The sequence below is a fragment of the Glycine max genome, chromosome 17, assembly GCF_000004515.6.
Source record: "Glycine max cultivar Williams 82 chromosome 17, Glycine_max_v4.0, whole genome shotgun sequence".
Lineage (NCBI taxonomy): Eukaryota > Viridiplantae > Streptophyta > Magnoliopsida > Fabales > Fabaceae > Glycine > Glycine max.
In genome coordinates this window covers 3,573,981-3,601,413 of record NC_038253.2, presented here as the reverse complement: position 1 = coordinate 3,601,413, position 27,433 = coordinate 3,573,981, and the positions used below count along the sequence as shown (strand labels likewise).

The window sequence follows — 27,433 nt, the reverse complement described above, 5'->3', positions numbered from 1 at the left end:
ACATCTAACTAATTTCACTAATGATTAATTAAATGTTTGACCTAAATTTTTATCTTACATTTTCTCTCTTTCACGTCATTATTAATATTCACTCATTACTTTATTATTTCATCAATGGATATGAACCAATAATATGAAAAATAGACTTCTTTAATAATAAAGTGTTGAGAATAATATAAAGGACAAAATTGAAAAATCATTATTAATAAATTAGTTGATGCCTTATAAATAAAATCAAAAGTATTTCTTCTAGAATGTGACCAATATATAAGACTGAAAGGAATAATTTATAATTAACAATAATAATAATATATATTACCACTTCGGGTTAAAAAAAATAAGTTGTGTATATTTTAATACAAACATTTTTAGGTTAAAAATACAAAAAAAAAATATTAAAAATGTATAAAGTATAATTCGTGTTATGGTTAGAATGTTGATAAAAAACGATAAAGGGTTTAATTTGAATCTAAATATCACAAAAGTATGGGTTATTTTGGTTAAACACGATTTTCGTATCTTGAAAGCAAACATTAATTCTTTTAGATTAATTCAACTTCAAAATTGAATCAATGCAAGCATTGAGAATTAACAATAGGGCTGTTGATTCTCATTGTGCAAAACCTAATCCTGAAAACAATAATCATTATTGATTTTCCCTTAACTTATGTTATCACGTTCTTGTTTGCTTTTAATCTTTATTTTCATTCTCAATCAACTATTGTTTTATCCTAAATAACAACAAATTTGTAAAAATAAAGCACAGTCTTTATGAATTTAATATTTATTAGACTTAAATATATACTTAGCCTTTGAAATTTAATATTTTTTTACTTTTCATTCTTACAAAATTATTAGTTGATGACAATTGTATACTTCTATTTTCACATCACATTTATATAAAATTCACATAAATGTTTTTTTTTAATTTTGAATATATTGTAATTAAATGTTTTTTTTTCTTGGCATCTTGGGTTAAAAATTAAGAATATTTCCTAACTCACTAAATCATTGAATCAAAAATTAATCTTGTTTGTGATTTATGATTATTATTGGTTTAAGAAAATTTTAGATATGATAAGAATTAAATATAAATTTTTTTATTAAATAAATTATTTTTACTCATATGAATACAACAAAATTTTATAATAATAAATCAAATTTTTGAATTTGTTGCAATTAAATGTTGTTTTGAACTAATATTAAGTTCATTAATAACCCAAATAACTTATACATTTAATTTGTTCCGATAAAGATATAATTTACATCATCTTTGCTTGACTAAGGTATATAATTAATCTAAAGGACTCAACTTTAACACGTGAAAATAAAAAATCATGACAACTAAGTATTTTTTTATCAGCGAATATATATATATATATATATATACATATATATATATATACATATATATATATATATATATATATATATTAATCGAATGTTTACAACCAAAGAAAAGAAACATAAACGTATACACCTTCAAAATATAAGCCACTAATACAGAGACATGGTTATTTATTATTTTCGTCTAACATGATACAAATAACTAATAACCACTTACTGTATCTCATAATCCTGCACCATAGATCCCACATTAATGAATAACTAAGTATTGATCAAATTATCTAAACATCTAATAGTTACTACCAATCCCAACATTAGTCTACACTTGGTTAATTAAGGTGGGAATACATCTTAAAAAAAACTTGGCTATAGTAGCTTGTCTAATTACAATGAAGCTCTAATAAGAATGTCTCCTTTCTCTGCCCGATTTAATGAATTGCCACCATATGGACAACCTTGTGTGACTGCAAAAATAGCAAGGAAATCACGGGTGGTAGTTGGTTGATGACATGAGTTTTATCAATGCATCTTAATTATATAACTTCCTATCCTACCTTGTTAGAATTTTGTTGCGTTGCGCATCAAGGTGTCCTTAGGATCCTATAGGTGGGTTTCACTACTGCTTCATCAACAATATATCACCACACTTGTCACCAGTATCTCACCTCACTCAATTGGACAAATATTATTTTTATATATTTGAAACAAATAAACAAAATAATGTTATTTACTATCAAAATATGCCAATTCCTATGAATTAGGCCTAAAAGGTGTTTTTAGAAGATGGACGTTCATGAACAATGAAGCTGAAAATATTATTAGAAGACCTGCTGCTAAATTATCATGTTTTCAAAATTGTTATATTTATTTTGTGTGTCGACAAATCAATCAAATCGTTCATTCTTTAGTTAGAGCATCTTAATCTTTTACTTGTCTATAATTTTTTTTTATGATAGTTCTACATGTATTGACTCTTTGATCTTTTTTATATAATATAATTATCCTCCTTTCAACAGAAAAAAGGCCTAAAAGACGTTGATGATAATAAAGGAAGAAGTATTTGAAGAAAATAATCATAAAAAAAGGTAAAATTGTATTTTTTTTTTCCAATTTGTCTCCAATTTTGATTTTGGTTCTCCTTTAAAATTATTGTCAAATTTTGTCCCCCTATTTTATCCGATCAAGCAATCTTGTCCCCCATTCTAGAATTAAACTTTGATTGTTACAAAAGAATGTTGATTGTCATGTGTTACATTCTTATTGGATGATTACTGTCACATGTAATATTCTGGTTGGATGTCGAATCCTGGAAAGATGAAATGCATCGGTGTTGTCATTGGTCAATCAAAACATAACACGTGTCAATCAATATTTCTTCGTAACAAGCGACTTCTAATTTTGGACGGGGACCAAGATTGCGTGATTGGATAAAATAGAAGAATAAAATTTATCAATAATTTTAAAGGAAAACTAAAATCAAAAGTGGAGACAAAGAGGGATTAAAAATGTAATTTTTGTCCAAAAAAAAAAACAGTATTATGAGAATTAATTGAATCTATTGGGGTATAAGCGTTGCTATTTCGTGAGTAGGTGTTGGAGGACTGAATGTCAATCGAAAGACACATATATGATTTAGTACTTAATTTCCGTAGATGATTAAATTCAATTTTTTAATTTTTTTACCAAACTAAAAAGGATCATTATGTTTAAAAAAATAATTGAATTAGATAATCTATCTAGCAATTTTAACGAAAAAAAAGTATTTTTGTATAAGTTAAAATAGCATATGCTCTACTATTATATCTGGATCATTTATGATGTTATCCAATTCAGCTAACCCATTTATTATATGTACTTGAAATAAAGTGTCATCGATTCAAGACTTTGATAATATATTATTTTATTTTTAAGGATAGAATGTAATTGATTGAATGGAAAGGGGTAGTTTGGTGATTGAAGTGTTATGGAATATCAATAATGAGGTGGAAGCAATAAAGAGGGTGGCCCACATACAGAGAGGCAGCTGAAATAAAGGAGCTTTTCTTGACCAAAAAACAAAAAAGAAAGGGAGCATTCAAAACAGAACGGAACGGGTTTTATTACAAACATTATAAAACCAATAATTTTGGGGCCCACATCACGTGTCAGTCTATACGTGTGCTTCTTGCACTGGCTGGTTTAGCACAAGAAAACATATTCAAAACTCCTCACAACGAATTTCCCTTCCTCTCAATTTTTTTTCTTTCTTCAACATTTCCTCTTCAAAGTTAACATAACTTTGTCAATATAAGTTAATTTTCAGAAACTAAAAAATAGTTTTAATTATAAAAAAAATATGAGTACTTAGTACAATAAGAAAACAAATTTACCTTTTTATATAGACGTGAAGGATGTATCCACAAGTAGCGAGAATATGAAAAAAAATAATTGACGATTTGATTTTATACACTTAAAATTGTTTGTTATTAAAACCAATATTATTACTTATTTATATTTATATAGTTTCATTACTGATAAAAAATATAGTCAATCTTAATCTTGTTTTTCTCTCAATAAAAGCATAAAAATATTAGATATCCGTCTTACGTGATTTATATAGTTTATTTGAAAAGGTAAATCTTAAGTTTATAGAGAAAAAAAACAGTTAAATAAAAAGATGATGATGTAGACTTTACCCTTTATTTGTTAGAGGTTAAAGAGAGAGAAAAATAAATAAAGTTAAACAGTAAAATAAGATGACACTTACATTTTCACATTTTATTTTAATTTAAAACTTTTACCTATATTTAGTATTCACTTTCATTACATTTTATTTCATTCTATAAAATACTATTTAAAATTTCTATTAAATATGATAGGTTCATACACACACGTGCCAACACATATTTATAAATATTTATTCTTTTTTTTAGAAAATATAGTTAAAAATGATATAAGATAGGTCCACACTACATTAAAGTAATGATAACCCGGATTTCAAAGAAACGAGTATTAGAATCTTATGTTAATTTTTACTAGAACTTGATATTTTTCAATTCTTGAACAAGACTCTAAAATAATATTTATTTCATAGCGAATGAATTAATATTTCTTTAAAAATTTCATATATAATGAATAAATAACTCTCTCGTCATGAATAATATTTAGGACACCAAATCAACCAGACAAGGTGAACAACATTTTTTTATGAACGGCTTTTACTTCTTGAAGTCATTATTCTTCAAGTTCTCTTGATTTTTTAGAGTGCTCTTGCAATCTTTTGATTGCCTTTGAATGTTCCTAAAATAACATTATACGATAGGATCTTCCTCGATCTCCCTTTTCAAACTTGATGGTAAGTGTATAGCCTGAAAGTCTAAAAAAAGTCACTACCTTATATCCCCAAACATATATTTATATTTATAAACAGAGAGTGCTCCCTTAATCAATAAAAGAGTCATTATTTTTTATTTAATGAATCTTTCTCTTAATTTTATAGTTTTTAACAAATTTTAATAAATAGAAAAATATATATTAAAAATAATGTGCTGCAAAATGTATTGTTAAATAATATATATATACCTGCAGTCAACTGGCAACAGAGATATGAGAGCCATAGGAGCGGTCATCATGCAACACACGCCATGCTTAGATGTTACAAATGATTGTGATGCATCCATGAACAAATAGTGGCAACACATTCAATGAGATCAATGTCAAATCACTATCTCGTGGCCTTTATTCCATGCCTTGATGAATCCATGAAATATAGCTAAAAGTTTAGCATGTATACATGTTATCACTTATACCCCAATGTTATCATGAAATTAACCCACACACAATTAAGATCTTAAAGAGTTGCAATAAAACAAATGTTATCATCATATGATCGAAGTGATGATGGGTTGGATTGGAGTTGAATTTGATTAAATCTATTATTTAATTGAATCAAATTTTTACAAGTTTGATTGAGTCAGATTTTTATATATATATATTTTTTACATATTTGACTCAACATAACTTGATTATAAAGTTAGGTTAATGAAATTTAAATATTTTTTTAGAATAATAATTTATTTTTATCTAAAGTTTTAAAAATATATAATGGCTATATGTATTTAAAAAAGGTAAAATTGTAACAATATTTGATTAATAGAATTAATTTTTTTAATGTTAATACAATATTTTTATTTTAAATAAAAAAATATTGTATTAACATGAGAAAATATAAACAAAATTAAGACGAAGATAAAAATAACAATTTAAAAAAATTATGTGATTTAATTTAATAAATTATGTGAGTTAAAAATTAATATGTTTTATATTTAATAATTAATTTATATATAATAAATTTAATTATATGATATATATTGTGTTGGATTGAAAAAAAAAATTAAAACATATTAATCAATTTGTATATGACTATATTTTAATTAAGTTGTATTGAATTCAATCCAAACATTTAAAAAATTCAATCCTTAAGTTGTATATATTGAACACTCCTATGATATGGTATTACTAAATACAACACCGATGATCTTTACTTGATGGAGAATATTGGTAATGATGTCATAAAAAACCTCCATCATCTCCTCTAGTAATGCTCAGAGTGAGGGTTGCGATTTAACAAATTGTCGAAACTCCTTCGCCTTCTGGACGGTTGGTGTGCAACACATCAAAACAAAGAATTTAATCTTCTATTATGGGACAGTATCATATGATTTATTAACATGATAAGATCCAAATTCGTTAATATTCTTAACCAAATGAAAATATCAAAAACAATAAATCAATAGATAAAAGAAATTAAGTTGTAGCACCAATAATTAAAACACTAGCATAATTTTGTGGTGCCATATTTTATAATAAAGCAAATATAATTTTATTAATGATAACCATATGATGTCTCAACACCATAAGATGTTTTACACGCTCTGAGTTACAAAACATGAAAATAAAATAAAAATAAAATAAATCAACAAACTCATTTACACACTGCGCGTGAGCTCGCCTACATGCTAGATCATGTTGCCGCATGCAAATTAACCCAACGTATAAAATATAGGTAAATACTTGTGAATGTGCTCATTGTTAAGCTTAATATTGAACTGACGTTTGACGTTGTTTATTTTATTTGTGGACCATTTTGATGTAGGAATACATTATTATCTTTATATAAGTAAACGGTCTTACATTCTTGAATATTAATCATTTTATTTTTGAGAAAACGACTCTTTTCTTAATTACGTTGTCATGAATTTATACGTATCATTTAACTATTTTTTTCTTTTTTTTTAATCTATACTATTACATTCCCTTTTTTTTTATTATTATTTCTACCTACATATGGCCAATAAATGAATATAACAAATAGACTTATATATATATATATATATATATATATATATATATATATATATATATATATATATATAAAACAAATAGCAAGACCAACCAATTTTACCGTACGTCCTCTAATGTATGATATTATTTTTTTTATTCTCAGATGAAGTTAAGGAAGTCATAAATTCCTGTCACATATGTCATGATCCATTTAGAATTCTAACTTATTTTGAACAGGAAGCAAATCGGTATGATCTTACCCAAATAATTTATCTGGAAATCCAACTTGATAAAAATTATATTGCTTTTATACGATTCCGTGCAATTCTATTTGTGTTTCATAGGCTTTGTTAAGCAAGTGCTCCTTTCATTCAGAGCATTGATATTATAATTTATCAACAACAATTCCTTTTGGAATTAAAAGTATATGCAAATGGTGAATTTTTAATTCAAAACAAATCTAATGAGATCCATAATGACCATAACAATAGGGGCATACTTACATATATCGCTTTCTTTGGTATAAACACACTTTATTATTTTATTAACTTTTAAGCGTCATACTATAGTATGAGTAGAGCCTCTTTTTAAAAAAAGAAGAGTATGTGTAAAACTTAGGATGAAATTGAAATAAAAAATAGAGAACTAAATTTGAAAAGGAAACATTTTAATTTTTTAAGAAAAATTAAGTGACAAATGGAAAGAATAACAACTCAGAGGTGGAAATGTGACAAATGAGGTTAAGTTTTACCTTATTTTATGTTTGGTCTGTTGTTTTTTTATTTTAAAAGAGTTGAACATTCCTTTTTTATAAGCCTTTTTAATATATATATATATATATATATATATATATATATATATATATATATATATATATATATATTATTTTTAATAAAATGGGCCGAAAGTCTTTTCTCTTAAATAGGTCAACAAATTTACTTCTAAAAAAATTATTAACTAACCTAAGGCTTTATATAAGTTTAAGGAATCCAATCTTTTAAAATGTAAATATAGTACTAAATATATAATCTCTCAAAATTGTAGTAAATTCAATATGATAATAAATTTAAAGGATTGACATAGTCATATAAGGTCACATTATGTTCACATGGGTGAGAACGATTTATTTAATAAGAGAATATGTATTCGATTATCTTCTTATGCAAAATTCTCTTGAATCAACAGCAATTACGCACCGCGAGCGAAAATAGTCTCTAACCAATGAGTTGAGAGATATTCATAATCTCTGACGGCTGACCTAAGACAAAAAAATGAATATGATAATAGTAAAATGTAATTTATATTTATTTGAATAAATTCCTCTATAGTTTAAAAACATTATAAACATCTTGAAATCTAAGTTATTTAACAAATAAACTCAACCAAACCTAACTAAGTTAAATTAGGTTATGGGAGATCTATTGATTGATTCCAATGTCTAATAACTCTATCAGGCTTGCTCATATATTTATATGGATAATATTACCAAAATGAATGATTAAGAATGTGTTTATTTTGTATAACTTCCAGTTTTTATGTACATTCAACACAAATTTCTCTGTTTCAGTGGATTAATGTACATATTTTTTATTTTTCAAGCATACCCTAACTTGATTAAAAAAAATATGAAAAAGTAGAAGGTAGCAAGAAGATTTCAAAAAAGCTAAACCACCTCATCGCACAAGAAGATTTCAAAAAAGCTAAACCACCTCATCGCACAAGAAGATTCATACCGAAGACAAAGAGCAAAGATTTTTTGGCTGAAGGATGGGGACACAAACTCAAAAAATTTTCCACACTTCTTCCGAAAAACGAAAATGGACAAGGCAGAGGCAATTCTTGCTCTGATACCAAATGTTAGAACAAATCTCTTTTAACCTGTGATATTACAAACTACAAAGAAACACAGGTTATTAATAAAATGCGGAAATTACAGATCAAATCATACCTCCAGCCATTGCTATGAAGAGTTTCTTGTTTTGGTTCTTCCAAGCTCTCTCTCTTCCACTCTCTAGATGGTGTATAAGACTGAATTCGAAGGGATGAGCTCAGGGACCAAATTCATGTGCTTATATAGGCATTCTACCGTCAAGAATGCATTTATCAGCCATTACCACTCATTATTGGCTGTTACAATTCTTTATTGGCCATTATCATCCATTAACAACCATTCAAAATGGCTTTCAAAACTGATGAGCGTTACAAAATTTCAAAATGTTATGACCATGAATTATTACAGATGGGTCCATAGCCTATGATCATTGTGGGATTTCTGATGTTGTAGTTTCTTACTTCCAAAATTTGTTTCAGGCCAATAATAATTGTAATGATTTTGATCCTATTATCAGTAAAATTCTCATCTATGTTTCTTCTTATGACAATGAATCCCTTTTGCTCCCTTTTACAATTGATGAATTTAAAATTGCCCTCTTTCAAATGAATTCTAACAAATCTCCTTACCCTAATGGAGAAGGAATGGGACAAGGCTGACAACTTCAACACACTAATTTTTTCTCTTTTGTAGATTTCTAATAATCATGTGAAGGAAAAAAATTGTCTTGGCCTTTGGTGCATATGGAAATCTCAAAATTCTAAACTTTGGGATAGGAGGAAATGAGCCCATCAGTAGCTTATCTATGGTCATAGCTGTACCTCATCAATGTACACAATTCAATTCACGCAACCTACCTCATCACCTCAACACATTAGAGAGCAATGATCGTTGGACACCTCTTCCTCGACAATTCTTCAAGTGTAATCTCGATGCGGTAATTTTTAATGATGATAACTTATTTGGAGCTAGCATTTGTTTGAGAGACAACAATGAGAGTTTCTACAAGGCACTAATGGTAACCGTAAATGGCAAACCTTCATCCAAAGAAGCAGAAGCTTGGGCACTTAACAAGCAATTAAATGGACACATCACCTCAACATTCACAAATATCATTTGAGATGGATTGTAAAACAGTCGTTGACAATATGGTTGTAAACTTCAAAGGCTCCACTACTTTTCATGTTCTATCACAAAATTGTAGAGCAAATTTAGCTACTATGTTAAACTCCAGGGTGAGTTTTCTTAAGAGGCAAGTCAATCATGTAGCTCACAAAGGGCTTCAAGATTCTATGCTAGCTCTCATATTTTTAATTATATCCCTTCATGTATCATTTCCCACACTATGAATGAAATGATATAACTATTCTTCCTCTAAAAAAACTCAATCTAATAAATGTGAGTTGTGAAAAAATGAAGCAATGAATATTAAGAACTGGAGTATAATTTTTGTAAGAGTTAAAGAGTTCAAAATATTTTTTTAATTACTCAACTCAATGATCAACTCAATTAAGGTTAGATTGCTAAAAAAAAGTAAATCCACCCAATTATATTTAATTGAGTTGGATTAAAAATTAGACTAGATTTAACTCAATGAGCTGCTTACACCCCTATGATATACACGGTAAAGCCTCTAATACCACCCGGGTTTGCAAATATGTTGTTATCACTTATGGATTCCGTACCTCTAGGTTGTTTCCTGCGCTCCTTTTTTGGGTTGATTATATAGATTTTGACTTTTGGAATGATCAATCTCAATGGTCAAAAATATACTATGGAAAGGGTGCAGGAAGCAATAGCCCAGGAGTGTATCTTGCGCTCCAAATTTAAGCCCAGATGTATTGGGCTTTTTGTGCCCCACACATAACAATGAGTTGGACCCGACATTCGACACTGTTTAGTACAATTTTGATGGTCGAAATCAACGACATTCTGATATCATCTAGAGAAACGTTAATTAGAATTTACTTAACATAATTTTTATTGTTAGTAAAATAATACTTATAATCCTTAAATATTTTTTTATCGTGTTATTTAGTTAAAAATATAATTTTCACCCTGGTACTCACAATAAATATAAGCATTTAAAGTCAACGTTGAATACTTTGGTGAAACTTCAAACTTAATTTAAGAACATAAAAAATACCTAAAACATTGTACTTGAGTTTATCATTAAAAGTATATGATAATACATTATAATGCATTTTTTATCAACAAGATCTAATAATGTTGATAAATAATTGGCTTCTTTGAACATATTAATAGGAATTAAGTTTTAATGGTAAGAATCTGTTTTTCTTATCAAAGGAAATCAAACTTAGGAATTTATAATAATTATTGCACACAGTTCAACTAATTGAACTAAATCTTTTTGGTGATAGAAAAATCTTTATTAAGAGCCACAAAATTTATTCATTAGAACCAAATTAATAGTGACGAGATTTAGATAGCTTGCCTAAAGTCTTGTATTTAAATTTTATTATCGTCTTTGTAAACAAAAATCACAAAATATTTTTTTTGTCTGTTCTTTATGATTCTAATATATATAAAAAATATTATTCCTTAAAGGAATTGACTAGATAATATGTTTATTTAAAAATAATTTTTGATATTTAATTATAACTTGTTAAACAATTTAATTAATGTTAAAAGTATAACATAATATATCACATACATATTGATATTAGGTGTGTATTTATTTTGAAAATAATATATATATAGAGAGAGAGAATAATGCCCGTACACTATGAGTGTAAAAGAGTTTTACTGGGACAACCGATCATATTTCTATATTTTACCACCTCACATAGTATTTTAATTAAATAAAAATAATTTTAAAACGTCACCAATTTCTCAATTTCTGTTACATTGCACATTCACATCCTCTCGACTCCAGTTACCATTTTTGGAGTTGCGCAAGGATGAAGACGTTGTTGAACTAAAATTTTTACAACTAAAATAAATTTATATATGGATTTGCTAAGTTACACTCACTTCTTTTTTAAAGGAATAAGGTAGTAAGTTAGTAAGTTTTCTATTTTAAGGAAATTTGTAGTTATAATTTTTTAACTTATCCCTTGTAAAAATTAAGTGATGCAAGTTAGTAAATTCTATACACATTTGCTATATATATATATATATAATCAAATTATACCAATGAAACTTTGACTAATTATTATATTTTTAAATAATTTTCAACCAAATAATATTTTTTTAAAATATATTGATTAAAATTTATTTTACTTATATTATATATACAAAATTTTATGTTAATTTAAAATTCGTTGCTATCTTTATATAAATTAAAATTGATGTAATTTAATTTTTTTAAAATATACTAAAATGTGAATCATTTAATTATTTTATTATTATTTAATTTTGATAAAATTTCACATAAACAATCTTTCTAATATATAAATATAATTTAATAATTAGATTCATAAAAATCACATTTTATTTAAAGTTATAAAATGATACAACAATTATTAAATTAGTGTAATTTGATTTTTCTTGTCTCTATATATATGGAGAGTTCAAGACATGGTAACATTGGATTAAATGTTCTATCTCAGCGCAAATGTCATTACGGAGAAGTACTTATTCTATTTTTATTTTTTTTACGAAAACATGCAAGGTATAGTTGGAAAAAAAAGTACAACTATATATTGAAATTTTAAGGTTGTTATATTTTAACACGTATTTTTTTAAAACAAATCTTCTTGAGAAATTATTGGATATTTTTAATTAAAATTTTGATTCTCACCAAACTGAACTTTTATTGTTAAGGCATCCAAAGTTTTGAAAGAAAAAAAAAATACTAAAAAAACCAAAAATTTAAGAAGAGATGAAGTAGCATTTTTTATTATATTAAAATAAAATACATAAAAAGTCATTTAACAGTTATTTTTTTAAAAACAGTTATAATATTTAATAGTATTTAATACTTTTATTTATTTTACTCAGTAAACATAGAATTATTTGGAATGAATTTATAAATAATAAACATTTAATAAGTATGTTAGTGTGAAAACATCTACACTATATTTTAATTAAAATTATTTATCTTTGTAAAAAAATTAAAATTATTTATCATTTTTTTCAAGTAACTATTATAAATATCATTAAACTTATGTCATAGATAATATTATTTGTAGTTAGACGATAACAAATTTTTTTTACATTACCACTATATATATTATTTAATTCAAATCAATTTTCATATGATAGCAGTTTTAAACCTTTTAAAAAACATTTTTTAAAATAAAATAATCCACGCATAATAATAATAATAATAATAATAATAATAATAATAATAATAATAATAATATAAACCCATCAATTACAGAAATGAGGGAGAAAAGAAAAAATACAGGCTATATTGTAGTTGTATTATAAATATTTCCTTAGTCTTTATCACTTTTTCGACTAATTCATATTCTTTAAAAAAATAGTCAATTTAATTAATTATATCAAATTTATCAATAATGTCGTTAATTTCTATTATTCTTTTAAAAGTACTATTACTTTTTTAAAAAAAAATTAACTATCTCTCCCCACTAAGTGTTTGTCATCTTAATGATCTTATTAATTAATGTTTAGAAAAAGAATAATTAAATAAAAATATTTAAAAACAAAAAATTAATACATCTATAAATTAAAAAATAAGATTATAAAAAGGGACAAATTACATGCATTATTTTTTTTATTTGGCATTTTTTTTCTTCTATTTATAATAAAACATTATAGTATAAAAATTTAATGAAAGGTCAAGATTCTCTGCGTGCAGAGTATCCATCCCCCAACTACTAAAAGAAATAAAAGGTCAAATTTAAACTAATAATTATTAATTACATGCATTGAGAAAAAAAATATTATTTTTGGACGTTAGAAAAATAAAAGATTTGATACATGTGGTGAAAAAAATGAATTAAAATGCATATCAATGTATATTTAGAAGAAATTATTACAAAAGATCAAATTTATATCTTTTCCAAAAAAATTAAAACATAGTATTAACTTAGCATATAGATAGACGTTGGACATAAAATTATTAAATACCATTATAATCATCTTAATTTGATATTAATACAAAATAAAATAAATGTTCAATTTAAAAATACTTAGTTTTAAAAACACAAATTTTAAGTATATGTAAACATGGTATTCATAATAGTAAAAATAAATATCAAATTAAATAATTATAAATTATAAATTTATATTTATACTTTTTATTTTAAATACACACATTTTTATATAGGTGTTACATTATTATTACTTAAAGAAAGGAAAAATCATAAAAAAATTCGACAGGCTTAATATTTTCTGACATAACATCTACTCAATTAAAAATTTAATTAATTTTGTTCCCCAATTTTAATATAACTAATATATAATATGCTACTAAATAGTTTTGAATTTTTTATTATTTATGTACATATATTTTTTAAAAATATTAAATAAAAGTTGAAAATCTATAATTTAGAAGTAACTAGCTTGACATTCTTAAGTAGAAATCGTTTTATTTGAGAAAATAACTTGTTTTTAAATTATAAAGTTGTACGTATATTTGAACATATACTTTAGATTACAAAACTTTGCATTTAACAATTATGCTAAAACATTTTGAATTAATTACAAAATGGGAATGTAAAATAAATTTAAAAATAGTTAAAATATAGCTGGAAAGATATAGAAAGGAATATAACAAATAAGCCAATTATCGAATTGGAAAAGGATCATGTTGTTTTTATGAGTTGTTTCCATGGATAGGATTTGTTAACAATTCTTTTTAAGTTGTTTAAGTTAAAGATTCTCTTGTTAAGATCTTAATTGACAGAATATATTTTTGGGATGGGGTAGATAACAGAATGAAACTAACGATTCTGGAATACACCACTCTCTGTATAAATAAAGTACAATTCTATCACACTATTTTATGAGTCACTATGGCTACTCCAAAGAGCTTTATTTCTCTAATAGTTTGCTTTTGCCTTGTTATTTTTTCCTTCATTGGCACCCATGCTGTTGATGTCTCTCATGATGGAAGGGCCATCAAAATTGATGGTAAGCGTAGAGTGCTCATATCTGGATCAATCCATTATCCTAGAAGCACCCCTGAGGTAACTATACTCATCATATGTATTTTATTTTTTATGTGTATGTAATATTGTCTACACTAATTTTTGTCAATTTAATCATAGATGTGGCCCGAGTTAATCCAAAAAGCCAAAGAAGGAGGATTAGATGCAATTGAAACATATGTTTTCTGGAATGCACATGAACCTTCACGTCGTGTGTATGATTTTTCTGGCAATAATGATATCATCAGATTTCTCAAGACGATTCAAGAGTCTGGACTTTATGGTGTTCTTCGCATTGGTCCATATGTTTGTGCCGAATGGAATTATGGGTACATTTAATCATCCTTTTTGTTTTAATGCATGTTATTATATTTTTTTTTTATCATGAATAACATTAAAAAAATTCAATTTTCTGTGTGGCTACTTTCAGAGGGATTCCTGTCTGGGTTCACAATCTACCTGATGTCGAGATTCGGACTGCCAATAGTGTGTTCATGGTAATGTTTATTTTTTCTTATTTGTATTATATTGTTGAGCTTTTATAAGTTTTTCGCTGACTTTTGTTTTAATTTGAAATTAAGAATGAAATGCAAAATTTCACTACTTTGATCGTGGATATGCTCAAAAAGGAGAAACTTTTTGCTTCTCAAGGTGGTCCTATAATTCTCACTCAGGTACTTTATTATTATTTTTTCCTTTGGATCTCCTTTATGAATGGTTCATTGATTTTATTATTTAAAAATATATATATTTCCTAACAAATTGGTCAATAATTTTTAGATCGAAAATGAATATGGTAACGTAATTTCACAATATGGAGATGCTGGAAAAGCTTACATGAATTGGTGTGCGAACATGGCGGAGTCCTTGAAAGTTGGGGTTCCATGGATCATGTGCCAGGAGTCCGATGCTCCTCAGCCTATGGTAAATATTTTTATATTTTATATTATATGGTTATATAATTATTATGTGAAGCTGATAATTTTACATTTTTTTTATGTTATAGATCAATACTTGCAATGGTTGGTATTGTGACAACTTTGAACCAAATAGTTTTAACAGTCCTAAAATGTGGACCGAAAATTGGATAGGCTGGTAGGTTTAATATTCTTAACTCGTGTATTCAAATTTTTAATTTTAAAACAAAAAACAGTTTTATCTTCATATTTTTTATTAACAGATATTAAATTTGAACTTTTATTTTTTGGGTGAATTATTCAAGGTTCAAGAATTGGGGTGGCCGAGATCCACACAGAACTGCTGAAGATGTTGCTTTTGCAGTGGCTAGATTTTTCCAAACCGGAGGCACATTTCAAAATTATTATATGGTAAACAATTCACAGTTCAAAATATTAATCGTCATGTTCCTGAATATATGTATACGATTTTTTGGTTCAGTATCATGGTGGCACTAACTTCGGTAGAACAGCCGGGGGTCCATACATTACCACATCATATGATTATGATGCTCCTCTAGATGAATATGGTAATTGAATTTATTTAAATGTTTAGAATTATATATTTTTTTCTTATTGAATATTAACCTTTGATATTTTATTCTTTTATTTGCAGGTAACATTGCCCAACCAAAATGGGGTCACCTCAAAGAACTTCACAGTGCTTTGAAGGCAATGGAGGAAGCTCTTACGAGTGGGAACGTATCCGAGACTGATCTAGGCAACTCTGTTAAGGTAAATGAAAGGTAGAAAGTTGAAACACACTAACAAATGGCTCGTGTTATTATTATATTATTTAAGAGTAAAAGTTCTTATTATAACATACTTTCAAATTTAAGGTCACTATTTATGCCACAAATGGATCATCAAGCTGCTTCCTGAGCAACACCAACACCACCGCTGATGCCACTCTAACATTTAGAGGGAATAACTATACTGTTCCAGCATGGTCTGTCAGCATTCTTCCTGATTGTCAGCACGAAGAGTATAACACTGCCAAGGTTAAAGAAAACTTTTATACACTAAGATCGATTAATGATTTATGTTACTAATTAATAACTTAAATTTATATTTTCTCAATCAGGTGAATGGCAAACCTCTGTAATGACTAAAGAAAATAGCAAGGCAGAAAAGGAGGCAGCAATTTTGAAGTGGGTCTGGAGATCAGAGAACATTGACAAGGCTCTTCATGGTAAAAGTAATGTCTCTGCACACAGACTTCTTGATCAAAAAGATGCGGCTAATGATGCTAGTGACTATCTTTGGTACATGACAAAGTAATCACCCCCACTTAACTTCTTATCTTTTTAATTAAATTCCTTTGTTTCTCTTTGTTCTGTTGATCATACTTTTTTTTTCTTTTTTCCTTTTATGACAGACTTCATGTCAAGCACGATGATCCAGTTTGGAGTGAAAATATGACTCTTAGGATTAATGGTAGCGGCCATGTAATTCATGCATTCGTCAACGGAGAATATATTGGTAACATTTTAGAACCATATTCTAAATCAATATTGTATCGACTATATTCGTGACAATTTTTCAATAACCTGTTTGATGAATAGATTCCCATTGGGCAACATATGGTATTCACAACGATAAATTTGAGCCGAAGATTAAGTTGAAGCATGGAACGAATACTATAAGCTTGCTCAGTGTCACTGTTGGACTTCAGGTACTTTACCTATGGACCTTGATATGATTTAATAATTTTGCATATAATAAGAAATTTTTGTTTCAATTTTACTGATTAAGAATGCTTAATTAATTATATTTTGTGAAATAGAACTACGGGGCATTCTTTGATACATGGCATGCCGGTCTTGTTGGGCCTATTGAGTTGGTCAGTGTAAAAGGTGAAGAAACCATCATTAAGAATTTATCCTCACACAAATGGTCATACAAGATAGGGTTGCATGGTTGGGACCACAAACTCTTTAGTGATGACTCACCCTTCGCTGCTCAAAGCAAATGGGAATCTGAGAAGTTACCCACAAACAGGATGTTGACTTGGTACAAGGTAATTAATTAATCTTCATTTTGTTTTCAATAATGTTTTGAAATGTTATAATCTTTTAACTACTAAAACTAATTAGTGTTTTTATAATTGAAAGACTACTTTCAAAGCTCCTCTGGGGACAGACCCTGTTGTGGTGGACTTGCAAGGAATGGGCAAAGGCTACGCTTGGGTGAATGGGAAAAACATTGGACGTATCTGGCCTAGTTACAATGCTGAAGAAGATGGTTGTAGTGATGAGCCTTGTGATTATCGTGGAGAATATTCTGACTCAAAATGTGTTACAAATTGCGGGAAGCCAACACAAAGATGGTTGGTTTTACTTTTACACATAGTACACTATCATTTCTTGTGTTTATTAATTATTCATTTTACAATAAGATAATTATGTTTTATGTTTTAAATTATTAATTCAGGTACCATGTCCCTCGCTCTTATCTTAAAGATGGTGCAAATACTTTGGTTTTGTTTGCGGAGTTGGGTGGAAACCCATCACTAGTGAATTTCCAAACCGTTGTTGTTGGCAATGTATGTGCAAATGCATATGAGAACAAGACTTTGGAGTTGTCTTGCCAAGGTCGTAAAATCTCCGCTATTAAGTTTGCAAGTTTTGGTGATCCAAAAGGAGTGTGTGGAGCATTCACCAATGGCAGTTGCGAGAGCAAGAGTAATGCACTTCCCATCGTGCAAAAGGTAATTAAGAGACTCAAATGTTATTTTCCTTAAGATTATTATTAGGATGATGATAATGGTTTGAGTTTAATACTTCATTCTGTAGGCATGCGTTGGCAAGGAAGCATGTTCAATTGATCTTTCAGAGAAGACGTTTGGTGCAACGGCTTGTGGAAATCTTGCTAAGAGGCTTGCCGTGGAGGCAGTCTGCTAGGACTTTGTCTGTTTAGTTTAGACAACAAAACAAAGCGCTATTTGATTTATGCCTAGATTTCTTAGCCTTAGACCCAAGTAGTTATCAATGTAATTATGTTATTATGACTGGTTACCAGAACTAATAAAAATTAAATTGCCTTTTGATTATGTTATTTTGCTCTTGGAATCTATCTAAGCCATGCATAGTCTTCTACTATTGAGATATTTGATAAAGATAAAATAATAATCTTAAGATTAAAAAGCATAAACAAACAATTATTACCAAATAACAAGAATAAAAATATGCATGACAAAAAGTTGAAATCCATCTAAAAAAGTACTAATAACATCTTTTCTAATGTATTATATAGCATTGTAATTTATTAAAAATAAAAGTTATTAATTAATTTAAAAACTAATTTAGTTAATAATAATTAAAGTGTTTTAAGCTACATTAAGCTTTTAAAAAAGCCCAAGACATATTGTGTTAGGTAAATAAGTTGAATTTAAACCTTGAATTTGACAATATACCTATTTAAAGTAAAAATACTCTAACGTGACATTAGATTAATAACACTTTTTAACCGATATGTTTGCCATAAAAATAATGCAACTTTCATTTAAAAAAGTGATCATAGAATAAAAATTAGTATTTGACGATGGAGAAACTAATATTTTCATTTTTCTTACACAAATAGATCAATTCATTTCAATATAAATAGTTACAAGGATAAAGTTGGAATGTAATAAAAAATTTGAAAACTAACATTCAAATTTGTTACCCTAGCTATAAGGTGACGGCAAATTTTGCTTGTCGTAGAACATAACTTAACTCAAAGTTAAAAAAAATAAGAAAGCTGGTATTTGCAAGATAACTAATATTTTCATTATTGAATGAATCACAACTTTTTTTTTTACAATAATCTTGACAGTAGCATCGATATCAATATCATAGAAACTCATTAATCATATAGGTTTGGTCGTCCAAAAATTAACGAATTCAAACCCGGATCATTACCACGGTTCCAGAATCAATAAAACTATCTGCAACCATAACAATGACAGGATCGACTTAAGGATCAAACAATCCATGTAAGGACTTTAGCTAAAAAAATAGTTTTAAATTTTATTTTTTAGTATTAATATACCTAAAAAAAAATATTATAAAATTATATTTAAAAATAAATTTTAAATAAAATAATAATAATTTTAATAAACTATTTGATGTATAAATAAAAAAACTTTATTCTTAAACTTGGTTACGCCTCTCTCGTAGTCCTGAACCATAACCCATTTGGCCGGTGGTGAATACTGGATTTGATTGCCCCTCAAAAATTCCACAAGAAAGATTCATCAACTATGAACCCTTCCCCGTTTTCTTCTCCATAATTAACGTTCGGCATTTCCGGCACATAAAAATCGCCACTGAAATCATCAAAGCCCGGGAAAATCCCGTAATCGGATGCGTAACCACTCGACCCAACGGGCGTGAACAAATCCGTTACTGAACCGTTAAGAGTGGGGACGTCACTGTCCGTTTGGATGGTCCCTTCCGAAACAGAAGGCGATGGAGATTCCATGGGAGGATGTTCGGGTCGACCCGAATGTCCCTCGTGGGGCCCCGCGTTGGCGAATTGTGCGGCGGCGATCTGAATCTGCGACGGCGTCATGGACGTTCCGCCGGCGATGTCGGGTGGGTTGTCGGGGAAATTAAACTTGGCGTTGCGGCCACGTAAGCAGAACATTGCCGCGTCGAAGGCACGCGCGGCCTTCTCGGGGGTGTCGTAGGATCCCAACCAAATCCTCTGACGGCTGTTGGGTAGTCTTATTTCGGATACCCATTTGCCCCATTTTCTCTTTCGGACCCCTTTGTAGTACTTGGAATCGCTATGCTCCTCTGGCTTTTCGCTGCTGGGTTTCGCCATTGTTTTCTTTTTCGACGGACTCGAAGAGAATATATATATATATATATATGTATATATAATATTTTTATTTTTTAATTTGTGAGAACTGAAAACTTAATAGGAGTTGTTGGTGCTGTGTTGTGGGAGAGTTTGCGGCCAATATATATATATATATGTTGCGGGTAAGAGGTTGACCGTACTGTACTGTGTTGTGAGAGAGTGTTTGATGAAGCGAGTGAAGAATTTTGACTCTCCGGTCAGCACTCACTTGGCGAGGCGCGTCCCTGGGGAACACAAGAGACCCATTGTGACTTGTTTGTCTACGTGGCACTGAATGTTCGTCGTTACGCGTTGTGTGAATTTTAGGTATAAGAAGACAATCTTGGACCACGCGTGTATTCTAATCCACGTGAACTTAATTCAATTTCGGAACTGCCTAGGGATTCTATTTACTACTACTCCCTACATTAATCTTTGGTTTGGATAAGGAAACCGCTCTCTACTTTCAACATTGGGAGGAGTATTTCTTTAACTTTAATTTTTATTAAGAGTAATAATATATAAATATTTTTCATTTTAAAGATTTCTTTTATCTCTCTTTATGCACATTATATATTCTTTTTACTTCTTTTAGGTGTTAAATAGGTTAAGATAGGAACAAATCCTGATTCAAAAGATAGAGGGACCAACATAAAAGTATAATATTCATCTGATAAATATATTATCAATTTATGTACAAAATATTCATAAGTTAATGTTCAAAATATAAAATTATTATTTTTAGTTATAGTTCTATCGTCTATATGATGTAATTACAAAATTAGTGGTTTTTCAATGGATCTGGTTGAGTTTTTGTAATCATGAGCTTATTTACGAAAACATATCATTATAAAGCTGAAAAAAATAAAAAAAACTAGAAGGTGAATAAAATTATAAAAGATATAGGTGAAGAAAAGTAAAAATTATATTAAAAAAATTGTTGTAAGCATTGAATTTAAAATTTAGAAAAAATTAAGGGGGCCAAGGCCTCCCCTCCCTTGAACCTACGTCCGCCCATGGGTTAAGGGATTTTTTTTAGAAGGTTAAGGGATCTTTATCAAATATTTTTCTTTTCAAAGTATTTATTACTCCCTAAAAGCAACTGTTGATAAATTAATAATAAAAGATTCTTTTTTATTAAGAATCAACGTACGAAAGCTTTCAACTATAAGAAAACAAATGGTCTAACGTATTCTTTGATTTTTAACTAATTGTTAACATGTTCCATTATATCATGTCAAATTTAAGAATTTCAACAAAATATAATTTTGAAGTGATTTTGATAGTTAAGAATAAAACATTATTATTCAGTATCTAATGTGTATTTTACGGAAAGTAACTCTAGAAAAAAAACATTTAATACTAGTACTTTTTTTTTTGCTGAATCTTAATACTAGTACTTCAACATTAAGGAAATTATTATTACATTAAATGATTTTATTAGAATAGTGTATATGATTTATTACAATCAAGACACAATTTAAACATCAATTTGTATGAAATTAAATTTTAAATATTTATTTACAAAAGAAATAAATTTCATGAGGTTGAAATTTTTTCAGTATATAATATTATTTTACTAAGCATATCAGTGTCGGTTTTTATTATATCAAGATTAATTAAACATTTTCAATAAATGATTAGAAAATGAAGAAAAAAATGTGCTGCCTTGTTATCCATCAATCAATGGGATTCAGTTTACCATTTCCGTACACGGATAAAAATGTAAATTGGTAGAAATATGTTTTTCTATTGATAGTTTTCCTGAAATAATTAATGTAATTAATTTATTTTGAAATATAATAAGGGATACGATAATTATCACGCGTTATCGAATTCGAAACATTATAATACATTGTTCGGACAATTTTTTAATTGATTTTTTTTTATCACGAAGTAGTTTTTTATTTTATTCTTACTAATAAAGTGTGCGAACACATAATATTTAATAAAACCAACATACTGTGAAATTCTTAGCTAACATAAAAATATTAAATAATATCAAATAGCATATTATTAATCTAGCTCTAATGTTTGACCATGTTTTTCTCCACCTATTTTACTTGTTAAACAAACCAAATTAATTATTTAATTGTAGTATTCATATTCAACATTCTAAAAAAAGTACCTAAACCTAAAGAGACAGGGTTGGAGACATATGCCCCACGTGTATTACTTTACGTCAAGACATATGCCCCACGTGTATTACTTAACGTCATGCATGATCTCAAAAGCTAAGCGTGTAAGCGTAAGCTTATGTTGTCCCATTGTCATAATCTGATCCGGATTTCAGAATACCCCGTAACCCCTATCACTACAACCTACAACCACCTGCTACAATGCTTACCATCGTTTTCACTTTTCAGTTTGCTCACATCAACTAATTCTTTTTATTTTTCCTTTAATATGTCTAGGACTTTATGTTATTTAATTAAAATTAAAGTTAGATTTACTTTTCTTATCCTCTTATTTTTTTAGATTTAATTTTATTTTTTTATTTTTTTAATTAATTCAATTTCATCATTAAATCTAAATTATAAGAAATTATATTTTGTGTTAATTTAAAATTATCACTAAAAAATATGTTTTTAAAAAAACTTAAAAATTAAAGGACTAAATTTAAAAAAAAAAAATTAAATAATAAATTAGAAGAAAAAGATTACTTTAACCTAAAGTTAACAATAAAAAGGTTTAATTGTACAAAAGGAACAAGAGCTTTCTTTTAGGGGTTGGCAAAAGACAAAATTATATTATCAAGGTACCTGCAGTACCCAGCAGATACAAGATAACAAAGTAAAACTAAGTCACATAACAATAAAAATAGGTTACTCATTATTTTTTTATCGAAAAAAAAACGTACGTATAATTGATTTACGTTACACGTTTCCATAGTATTGATTATGTTCCTCCATACAATTGATTAACTCATGCCTTCATATAACCATCAAACACCTTGTATATTGATTATGCTTCTCCACATAATCAATTATGCGAGGAAGAAAAAGACTCCAAAAGCACAGCATGAGCACGTGTCCGAAAGCTGCAACCTGTGAGGAAGAAGAAATGCGAGAAGCACAAAGTCGCAAGGTCAATTTGTAAAAGAAGAGATTGGCTCAAGATTTCCACACAAATCTTTGCTATCTTGAGTGCAACATGAAAACATGGACCCCACAATTTTATGAATATTTCTTACTTATTTTTACGCTACCAAGCGAACGAAAAAAATTACTTCTTGTTCTTTCATCCTATCCTCATCCTTTCCACATGCACTAACTCTTACAAACCAAATGCAGTGCAAGAGATGCTTTCACCAAATTACTAACCACAAATCAACAAAGTTATAGTGCACTTGATAAACTAGTTGAGAATGTTGGGGAGAAAAAGACCATACCTCGAGAGATTGGTGGTGATAAGCCATTTGCACAAGGGCTGGACAATTGCTTGTCTTTTAAATACATAAATAGTACAATTTCTTGTGTTACTTTTTATTTTATTCATGTTTGGTTCGCTATAACTTCGTCAGTTTGTTTATAATTATTGTTTATGATTAGGTTTAAATTTTCGGTTAGTTCTATAGAAAAGTTGAATGTTTTTGCTTATTTTAGTATAAGTAGTCCTAATTAGTTTTAATTAATTAAACCGTATAGTTAGAATTGAATAATCTACTTTTTCAACCAATGGTTGATGCAGCATGACAAGCACCAAGTTAGGGCTGGCCTGGGAGCAAATGGAGATCATATGGTTTATCGAAAGGGAAGCACCTTATCATGTAACTGATTTTTAATTTCTTTATACTGAATGCATGAGAAAATCTTGTACGAGAGCCAACTTAACACATCATGCATCTTCACATGAAGTTTGATTAATCTTTAGTTTCTAAATTGTTGTTCTGGTAATTATTTTTTAGGTTAGTTCTTGTGACGTGGTATAAGTCTTTTAGTATTTTATTATATTTTTTAGCGGCTCATTTTCTAACCGTTAAAACTGCAAAAAAAATGATAAAATAAAAGATGTTTAATAATTTCTGAATAAATTTACAGAGATTGAACCGACATCAAATCAAAACACAACGTTGAAGCGATATTTTATCAATATCGATTCCCATTCAATAAGAATGCCGTTGTGGGAGACAAAGGCACGGAAATGATAGACAAAAGCACAAAGCTATCTTCAAGGATTTAAATTTGCACAACTAAATCAGAAGCTAATTACTAAAAACCTTATGGAGAACTAATATCAAAATTTGACTTCTAACGATAATAATTTTCCCAAAAGTGAAAACGAATTCAAGATCCAGATTTTCTCGAGGACACCGACACCCATCTTCACTGATCCCAAACCCCCAAACTGAAATGAAGATCCAAATCTAAATCCAGAAGGACGCGAAGGAGAGGATGGCGGATTTGAATTGCACCGTTGGTGATTTTGGGGATCCAATTGAAACAAGTTTCTTTTAGAGTGTGTTGAGGATTTGAAGATGAAGAGAGCGAGAAGAGATCCTCTCAATGAAAAATGTGTTGCGATGGTGACGAAAATTAGCAATAATTCACATTAACCAAGTAGGAAAAGATGACGGGAGAGCTCGAAAAGAGGCTTTTCTTGGTTTCAGTCAAATGCGCCTTGATTTTGATTTTGGAATAATCTATGTCTTTCATAATATGCTTTTTTTTTTATTATTTAACGGGGCTAAAGATGAGGAGTTTGTTTTTTATGTTAGGGTAACAATTTGTGACGTTTTTTAATGCATAAAAATATTTATGCATCCTAATGCACAACAGATATTTTTTTTTCAGTTTTTGACTAGTAAATTTAAAACTTGAAGAAATTTAGAGATTAAAAGTATAATTAACCTTTTTTTATATAATTAACCTTTTTTATATGATAACTTTCGATGGTACTTATTTCGTTAATAGTATTTTTTTTAGTAGAGCTTTGGAGAATTTGAATTTACAACTTTTTTTTTCTTTTTCTTTTATTATTAAATCAATCTTATAACTTCATAGTAATTTTTTTTTATTTATTATTAGATTTGACTAACTTTAAAAAGTTTGTAATTTTGTACTTTAAATTTTTATGTATATCTTTAGCTCACAATGTATTTTTTTAAAAACCACTTTATTTATTTTTACTATGAAACAGGTGTCTTGTAAATGTTGGACCTTGTTATTTTAGGTGTTGCAAACACAATGTTTAGTAATCTTTAACAATCTTTGAAGAAATTTAACATTGTGCATGCGTAGGTATGCATGTGTGTAATCAGGCTAAGAGTGATTATAAAAGAACTAAGAATTGAAATTTTCACTTCAATTTTTCATAGCTACTTCATTTTTAATCTTTTTTCTCTTATTTTTATTATTTTTTAAGACTTAAACTAAATTATCAACGTGAATAACAAATGACATGTATCAAATTGTAGCACTAGAAATAGTAATTGTCTCTATTTCTAGGTTTCATCACTTTATCATTTTCTGTTACTTATTTTATATTTTTATTTATAATTTATATTGAACTACTTAATTATTTTATCTATTGGAAATGAAATAATAAAATTACTTTATTATAAAACATTGTTAAATAATTTTACAGTTTGAGAAAACTAGAAAATTAACATAAAAATTAATAATTAATAATTAATATTTTTTTATACATAATTTTGCCTTACGTCCTTAAATTTGTAGGCACGAGACCCTACTTCATGAAAATCGTGCTTATACAAATTAATGGGAGATAACTATATTCCATGAGTTACGAGAAAGAAATACACATGTTGAATTTATAAAGCTAAAGAAGCTAGGCTTTATCGGTCTTAACACATTGAAATATTAGTTAACATAATTTAAAATAAATATTCATATATTTAATGTGTGTTTAGATTCCTGTCGGGTTATTAAGAATCGCATTAAAATGTTAATCTTAACTTTTTTTTATACGTAATGTTAATCATAACTAATAGTACTATCTAAATGCTTTATTTTCAAAATCTAATACTGTATCATTTTTCGAAATAAATGCACCCTAGTTTTGTTATTGTACAATATTTGTATTGCAACGTGGAGTTGTAATAGCTAAATCTCGTTTCGACTTGGACTCTAATCCCAGGAATTGTTCCGGCTTTTGGGCTTGTTCTTACAAATTGCAATGTATTTTTGGACTTGTTTCCGCTATATCTTGGCCTTGTTAAACCCTCCTCATTATGGTTTAAAAATACAACACTTTTAAATATTTTCTTATTAATCATTCCACTTACTATTTTGTATTTTGTATGAATTCTTTGATCTGATAACTTCTGTCTACTAGCCTTAATAAAAGAACTTACTGTCATATAAAATATAATTTAATCTTATTTTTTTTTATTTTTTAATCATTGTAAATATAAATAATATTATAATAAATACTTAAAAAATAAAAATATAAATATAAATTAAAATAAATATAATAATAAGCATTATTAAATTTTTATTATAATAATAGTAGATAATGACAAAATCAAGTAACTTAATCACAATGAATTTATCAATGTTATAGACATTTATGAATAAAAATGAGTATTTGTCCAATTTTTGACTGTTTCACTTGGATACTACGAAGAAGACGACATCGAGGAGTAGTGCACCGTGGACTGCACTGTGGAATTCTAGAAGGTTCTATAAATTAGCCTAGGGTTTATATTTATCTTTCTTTTCATTGTTACTCCCACTATCCTACCTTCGTGACACACTTCTGATAAGGTACATTCTCTTATCTCTATTTATCTTTTTATTTTAGCAAAGCTAAACTATTGTTTCTCGGGAAATTTAAGATAATTCAATTGGATAACATGAACGAAAATCTCAATTTTGTGCTGTTGTCGGAGTGACTCAGGAAAATGCAATGCACGATTCCAACAGCATTGTTTATGATACATTTTCTGTTGTCCAAGGTTAATTTTCAGTTTTGGTTTTTTGGGCGGCTCCAATGGCAACCTCTCAAATCACTGCATCATTGAGGAACTTGCCTGCATTTGAAAGTTTCAACCTTCAGCGCTTCGATTTTCTTCTGCTGGGCACGTCAGAATGGGAACACTCACGCAA

General features: G+C 28.1%; 2 protein-coding genes across 2 annotated transcripts; one reads left to right on the top strand and one right to left on the bottom strand.

Annotated features, from left to right (window-relative positions):
• Positions 1 to 14,360: 14,360 nt before the first annotated feature.
• LOC100789456 (beta-galactosidase 15) lies at positions 14,361 to 18,573 on the top strand. Its single transcript, XM_026126552.2, has 17 exons — positions 14,361 to 14,619; positions 14,701 to 14,909; positions 15,011 to 15,077; positions 15,162 to 15,254; positions 15,361 to 15,504; positions 15,587 to 15,675; positions 15,803 to 15,908; positions 15,979 to 16,066; positions 16,153 to 16,271; positions 16,376 to 16,545; positions 16,628 to 16,813; positions 16,915 to 17,018; positions 17,102 to 17,211; positions 17,323 to 17,556; positions 17,651 to 17,865; positions 17,970 to 18,246; positions 18,332 to 18,573. The coding sequence occupies exons 1-17, from the start codon at positions 14,446 to 14,448 to the stop codon at positions 18,437 to 18,439; spliced, it is 2,493 nt and encodes an 830-aa protein (XP_025982337.2). The 5' UTR covers positions 14,361 to 14,445; the 3' UTR covers positions 18,440 to 18,573.
• A 1,099-nt stretch (positions 18,574 to 19,672) lies between these two features.
• Positions 19,673 to 20,455, bottom strand: LOC732656 (dehydration-responsive element binding protein 3). Its single transcript, NM_001251571.2, has one exon. The coding sequence runs from the start codon at positions 20,343 to 20,345 to the stop codon at positions 19,749 to 19,751; it is 597 nt and encodes a 198-aa protein (NP_001238500.1). The 5' UTR covers positions 20,346 to 20,455; the 3' UTR covers positions 19,673 to 19,748.
• Positions 20,456 to 27,433: the final 6,978 nt, after the last annotated feature.

What these genes read in the sequence shown, in the direction of transcription:
- LOC732656 (NM_001251571.2), bottom strand. Translation starts at nt 20,345, where the DNA reads ATGGCGAAACCCAGCAGCGAAAAGCCAGAGGAGCATAGCGATTCCAAG.
- LOC100789456 (XM_026126552.2), top strand. Translation starts at nt 14,446, where the DNA reads ATGGCTACTCCAAAGAGCTTTATTTCTCTAATAGTTTGCTTTTGCCTT. An exon ending in ATCTAGGCAACTCTGTTAAG is followed by an intron (nt 16,272 to 16,375) that starts GTAAATGAAAGG and finishes TTCAAATTTAAG; the next exon opens with GTCACTATTTATGCCACAAA. An exon ending in TATCTTTGGTACATGACAAA is followed by an intron (nt 16,814 to 16,914) that starts GTAATCACCCCC and finishes CTTTTATGACAG; the next exon opens with ACTTCATGTCAAGCACGATG.